The 6,916-nt window shown below is 48.4% G+C and overlaps 1 protein-coding gene across 2 annotated transcripts in view; it reads left to right on the forward strand.

Annotated features, from left to right (window-relative positions):
* lin37 (lin-37 DREAM MuvB core complex component) overlaps positions 1–6,077 on the forward strand; it is a 16,242-nt gene extending 10,165 nt beyond the window's left edge. For both annotated transcript variants that reach the window (XM_080539974.1, XM_080539975.1), the window contains exon 10: positions 5,948–6,077. In XM_080539974.1, coding sequence (XP_080396100.1) covers positions 5,948–6,035 — 88 coding nt within the window. In that variant the 3' untranslated portion in view covers positions 6,036–6,077. The remainder of the gene's footprint in view (positions 1–5,947) is intronic.
* The last annotated feature ends 839 nt before the right edge of the window (positions 6,078–6,916 follow it).

Raw genomic sequence — 6,916 nt, forward strand, 5'->3', positions numbered from 1 at the left:
CTATTCATCCCAAAGGTGTTCGATAGGGTTGAGGTCAGAGCTCTGTGTGCAGGCCAGTCAAGTTCTTCCACACCAAACTTGGCAAACCATGTCATTATGGACCTGTTGCCACAAGGCTGCAAGCATATAATTCTCTAGAATATCTGAAAGTGCTTGAATTCTCTCTCTCTCTCTCTCTCTCTCTCTCTCTCTCTCTCTCTCTCTCTCTCTCTCTCTCTCTCTCTCTCTCTCTCTTTTTAATAGTTGTCTGTGAGTGGATAGTTCCTATTATATAAATTCTCATCTTGATCTGTCTCAAACTATGCCGTGTTGGGCCCTTGAATTTGAAGGAATTGAGTCTTGAAAGTCCTTGAAAGGTGCTTGAATTTGGTGTTTCAGAAGGTGTGGGAACCCTGGTTGGTCCTCTGGGGTGTGTTGTTACCTCCTGGGGTGTGTTGGTCCTCTGGGGTGTGTTGAGAGAATAGAATAGAGAGAAAGATAGTGGGCCCTATTATGCACTTCATAAGTCTTAAGCAATAAGACGAGGCGGTAGATCTAAACTTAAGACGTGGAGGCGTGGTCAAGGCCACTTTGCTATTATGCGTGCGGTAGTGGGCGCCTAAAACCCGGCGCTAAGCAAAGAAATTAGTCATGGGTGTGTTTTGGGCGTCTTCTCAATCAACCCAATCAGCGTGCCAGGTGCCATTCCCTTTAAGAACCGGCTGCGTTGAGTCTTTAGCGCTATGCTATTATGGAAGTCCTAAGAAGGAGGTCAGCGCGCTTCTCTGCAGAAGAAAGTAACAAGCTCGTGCATGAGGTCATTGCTGACCAAACGACATATGTCAGTTACTGCCTGACGGGTGAAGCGCAGCTCATACAAGCATTTCTGCTCTGTAAACAGAATAAAATAATATATATATAGGCTACAGTGTTTCCTCCAGGAATTTTTCCAATGGTGGCGGGTGGCCGCGATTTTTTTAGCGTGCACGCGCGCTCAAAACAACGTTTTTTTTTTTTTTTTTTTTTTTTTTTCTAATCACAGCCAAAACTAGAGGATGGCCAAAAAAATGTAATATACAGAATATAAACTTGTGACTGACAGTCACATACACACACAAAGATCATCAGCTATAATATAATACGAAGTAGGCCTACATGAGCACAAAAGCGGCTAACGTTACTGATTAACTGTTTACTGTAGTGCAGAGAGATGGTAGTCGTAGGCGGCGTATCAAATGACAAAGCTAAACGTTTAATGAAGGACATGAACGATTGTCAACAACATAGAGATGCTCCGATCAGGGTTTTTGGTGCCGATCACCGATCACCGATCACTGGAACCAGTGATCTGCCGATCCGATATCACCGATCACCGATCACAGCGTCGAAAATGGCAATTGAAGCTTTTTTTTTTTTTTTCTTCTTTCCTAGCACCAGGGGAGCCCCCCCTCCTAAATTTCGTTGTTTGGTACCTGTACTATATCAATGACAATAAAGACCATTCATTCATTCATTCATTCTATTTATTGTGTAGCATTAATTATGTTTTTAATTATTCTTAACACCATTGATATTGTATATTAAGTATTCAAATGAAATTAGGAGATGAGAAAGTATCATGAATTGACAACCATCCAAACATCAATGACGGCACGCTGTGCCAAAACCCCCTCACGCTGTGCCAAACGCTGTGCCCCTCACGCTGTGCCAAAACCCCCTCATGCACAGCGAGCTGGAGTGTGTGAGCCATGCACGGTAGGTTTGGTAAACGCGCGTCCCTCATAGCCTTCTCCATGTTCCTGGCATTATCCCGTAGGATAACGTGCACCTTTCCCTTTGGGATTTCCCAGGCGTTGAGCATGTCTGTGAAAGCTGCAGCAAGTGCCTCTGCGGTGTGTGACCCAGGGAATTCTTGAGAGTGAAGCACCACTTTAGTCAGCTCAAAGTTTGCGTTGATAAACTGCGCAGTCAGGCTCAGCATAGACACAGGACTGACACTCGAACTCCAAATGTCAGTCGTGAAGCTGATTGACGCGATGTTGTCCTTCACTAGGCTCCCGATGTATGTGTAGACAGTGTTATATAATTCCGGCAGGCAAACATCAGTGAAATATTTTCGCCCCGGCAGCGTATAGCGTGGATCCAGGCAGGAAACAAGGCGTTTGAACCCGGCGTCTTCCACAACAGACAGGGGCTGCTGATCAAGGCATATGAATTCTATTACTTTCGCATTTATTTCCTTTCGTTTCTTGTGGTCGTTGCCGTATGGTTGCTGTCGTTGCAATGTCTCGGTAACAGTAAGCTGAGTGAGTGGTGTCGAACGTTCTTTCGACGACTCTTTCTCTCTGGCCTTAGTGCTCGCCAATGTATTAAACTCGTTATATTCCTTCGTGTGACAAGCCTTCAAATGCCGTATTATATTCGTTGTATTGAAAGACCTTGCGTGCGTTCCTCCCCGAGGTATTTCTTTGACAGGCATTACAAACGGCATATTTGTTGTCTCTTTCCGACACGGTGTAATATTTCCAGACTGGCGACGCCATCTTGTAAACTGGCAGGGTTTGATCGGCCATCTTGTGATCGGTCGGGTTTGATCGGCCGTTTTGAGAACTCCGATCAAAACCGATCAAGGCCATATCGGCCGATACCGATCAGCGCCGATCAGATCGGAGCATCACTACAACAACACACTCAAGCAGTAAATAGAACAGTCTAAACAACTTGGGTACTACGGACGGAACAATAGTCTCAACCTATAGTTCCGTGCGTGAATTATGTCAACCCACCACATTACAGAAGTAAAATCACAGTCAGATGGAGCATTCGGTAAACAGCTGAGTATCAGCTGAGTTAAAGAAAACAAACTCTTACCTTTGATGAGACCCACATGAGCCCTGTTTTCCCGTACTTCTCCCGTGTGTCTCTTATTGTCCAAATGTTCCCTGAATTTTAGCTGCATGTTTTTCCAGCATGTAATTCCGTTGTCAATAAAAAAATCGTCTCCCCTTCTTTTCCCCTTGACAATACTGTGTCGTTGCTAAAGTGACGGCACATAAGAATCGTTTTTTGACTTGCTAATGTCTGCTAACGTAGCACTTGAAACTGGCGCCGTTCTCTGGACTGCAGCTGCTCCCGCGTTAGCATTAGCATCCATCTTTTCTTCTCCCTTCTCACCGTCACGAGCTCAAATGACACTTGTCGGCCGATCTAACTCTTAACACTCACTTACAGGACTTCTGACACCATGTCGTGTTATTCTATTAAACATACACGTGAGTCCTTCTGTATTTCAATGTAAGTGTCTTTATTTTAACTCGCTCTGTAAGCTCTACAATACCGGTCTCTTGTTGTCTCGTCGTAACCTGTCCACCTGACCTGGGGGGTATTCCATCAACGTCGCTAAAGGAAAATCCTGTCTTATTTTTGATAACTCTCGCGAGATTTATCAGACTAAACCTGGATTTTCCCTTTAGCGATGTTGATGAAATACCCCCCGGATGCCACTACGGTGGCCTGTACACAATAACAATAATACCACAGTTCACATTTAGACCAATCAGGAGCCCTTGTGTCACGTCGTCAACTGAATGTCATTAATCTGATTTTGGATCAGCGGTTAGAGAGAGATGGGCGTGGATTTAGGTGCACTTTTAGTCAACATCCATTATAGCGCTGATCTAGGATCAGATATATTTTAATCAGCTAAAATGTTCAGTTTTTTTTTTTTTTTTTTTTTGAGAACTTTTTTTGTTTTTTGTTTTTGTGGACTGAATCAATTCGTGGCGGAGGAAATTCCATCGTGGCGGCCCGCCACCAATAAATGCATGTAGAGGAAACACTGGGCTATATTATACATATTTTAATAATAGGCTATAATACAATTGTAATTGCAATATATTATAGCATTATTAACAGTTGGATCACCAATTGAAAGCGCTAAAATGCTTAGATCACGAATCCAGGATTGATTTGGTGGTCAGCCAGAGGTAACAAAGTCGTTGCCGGTATATGCGCTCGGCGCGCCGTCTTCGTCTATCATAATTCCTTCCTAGGATATATTCCATTGTTCTCTCTCTCTGGCTTAACATTTGCCAGTGGTGGCATTTATACTGTGACCGTAATTGACGTCTTGCCGTGGAGCCACGTGCGTGTTCATGTGTGCCCACATGCATGCGCAAACCGCGGAGGCGCGCTCGTGTTTCAAAACGTGCATGAAGTCTAAACTTAAGAACTTTTCATACCACTTCTTAGCGCTAGGAGCAAAGTCAGATCGCATAATAGCAGGGGCGCCTAGTGCACTTCATTAACATATGAACACTCCCACAATGAGTAATATATGCATGTAATATATGCATGTAATGTAATATATGAGTTTTTAGTCTTATGTGTGGCCGCCTATCGACACCTGCATAATAGCAGTAGCGCGTATGAAGCGCATAATAAGGGTGGCGGTAGGTCTTAACCTGGCGGTGCGTCTTAATTAAGACTTAAGACGGCAAGTTAAGAAGTGCATAATAGGGCCCAGTGTGTGAGAGAGAGAGAGCTGGAGTGTGTTGGTCCTCTGGGGTGTGTTGTTACCTCCTGGGGTGTGTTGTTACCTCCTGGGGTGTGTTGTTACCTCCTGGGGTGTGTTGGTCCTCTGGGGTGTGTTGTTACCTCCTGGTGTTGGCCCTCTTTGGTGTTGGCCCTCTTTGGTGTTGGCTCTCTTTGGTGTTGGACCTCTTTGGTGTTGGCCCTCTTTGGTGTTGGACCTCTTTGGTGTTGGCCCTCTTTGGTGTTGGACCTCTTTGGTGTTGGCCCTCTTTGGTGTTGGACCTCTTTGGTGTTGGCCCTCTTTGGTGTTGGACCTCTTTGGTGTTGGACCTCTTTGGTGTCGGTCCTCTTTGGTGTCGGCCCTCTTTGGTGTTGGCTCTCTTTGGTGTTGGACCTCTTTGGTGTTGGCCCTCTTTGGTGTTGGACATCTTTGGTGTTGGCCCTCTTTGGTGTTGGACCTCTTTGGTGTTGGACCTCTTTGGTGTTGGACCTCTTTGGTGTTGGACCTCTTTGGTGTTGGACCTCTTTGGTGTCGGTCCTCTTTGGTGTTGGACCTCTTTGGTGTTGGCCCTCTTTGGTGTTGGCCCTCTTTGGTGTTGGCCCTCTTTGGTGTTGGCCCTCTTTGGTGTCGGTCCTCTTTGGTGTTGGCCCTCTTTGGTGTTGGACCTCTTTGGTGTCGGTCCTCTTTGGTGTCGGCCCTCTTTGGTGTTGGCCCTCTTTGGTGTTGGCCCTCTTTGGTGTTGGCTCTCTTTGGTGTTGGACCTCTTTGGTGTCGGCCCTCTTTGGTGTTGGACCTCTTTGGTGTTGGCCCTCTTTGGTGTTGGACCTCTTTGGTGTTGGACCTCTTTGGTGTTGGCCCTCTTTGGTGTTGGACCTCTTTGGTGTTGGACCTCTTTGGTGTCGGTCCTCTTTGGTGTTGGCCCTCTTTGGTGTTGGCTCTCTTTGGTGTTGGACCTCTTTGGTGTTGGCCCTCTTTGGTGTTGGACCTCTTTGGTGTTGGCCCTCTTTGGTGTTGGACCTCTTTGGTGTTGGACCTCTTTGGTGTTGGACCTCTTTGGTGTCGGTCCTCTTTGGTGTTGGACCTCTTTGGTGTTGGCCCTCTTTGGTGTTGGACCTCTTTGGTGTTGGCCCTCTTTGGTGTTGGCCCTCTTTGGTGTTGGCCCTCTTTGGTGTTGGCCCTCTTTGGTGTCGGTCCTCTTTGGTGTTGGCCCTCTTTGGTGTTGGACCTCTTTGGTGTCGGTCCTCTTTGGTGTCGGCCCTCTTTGGTGTTGGCCCTCTTTGGTGTTGGCCTTCTTTGGTGTTGGCCCTCTTTGGTGTCGGTCCTCTTTGGTGTCAGTCCTCTTTGGTGTTGGACCTCTTTGGTGTTGGACCTCTGGGATATTGATTTTCTTGGACCTCTGGGATATTGATCTTCTTGGACCTCTGTGTGTTGCAGATGGAAGGAGTCGTCCAACAAGAACCAGCTGAGGTACAGCGAGAGCATCCGGGTCCTCAAAGAGATGAAGGAGATGTACGACCGCTAGCTGGACACACACACACACACGCGCAAACACACACACACACACATTCAGACACACACACACAGGCAGAAGAGAGAAGGATCCCTGGGGTGGTTAACTACCATTGGACATTACCCTGTGATCATGAATCTCCTGGAGCCCCTCTACCTCCACCAGCCTCCCCTGGTCCCCACCTCCACCAGCCTCCCCATGTCCACCTCCACCAGCCTCCCCATGTCTACCTCCACCAGCCTCCCCATGTCTACCTCCACCAGCCTCCCCTGGTCCCCACCTCCACCAGCCTCCCCATGTCTACCTCCACCAGCCTCCCCATGTCCACCTCCACCAGCCTCCCCATGTCTACCTCCACCAGCCTCCCCATGTCTACCTCCACCAGCCTCCCCATGTCTACCTCCACCAGCCTCCCCATGTCTACCTCCACCAGCCTCCCCATGTCTACCTCCACCAGCCTCCCCATGTCTACCTCCACCAGCCTCCCCATGTCTACCTCCACCAGCCTCCCCATGTCTACCTCCACCAGCCTCCCCATGTCTACCTCCACCAGCCTCCCCATGTCTACCTCCACCAGCCTCCCCATGTCTACCTCCACCAGCCTCCCCATGTCTACCTCCACCAGCCTCCCCATGTCTACCTCCACCAGCCTCCCCATGTCCACCTCCACCAGCCTCCCCATGTCTACCTCCACCAGCCTCCCCATGTCTATCTCCACCAGCCTCCCCATGTCTACCTCCACCAGCCTCCCCATGTCTACCTCCACCAGCCTCCCCATGTCTACCTCCACCAGCCTCCCCATGTCCACCTCCACCAGCCTCCCCATGTCCACCTCCACCAGCCTCCCCTAGCCTCTAGCCTCCCCTGGTCCCCACCTCCAGCCTCCCCTGGTC

The sequence above is a fragment of the Nansenia antarctica genome (genome assembly GCF_963989245.1).
Source record: "Nansenia antarctica genome assembly, chromosome: 10".
Lineage (NCBI taxonomy): Eukaryota > Metazoa > Chordata > Actinopteri > Argentiniformes > Microstomatidae > Nansenia > Nansenia antarctica.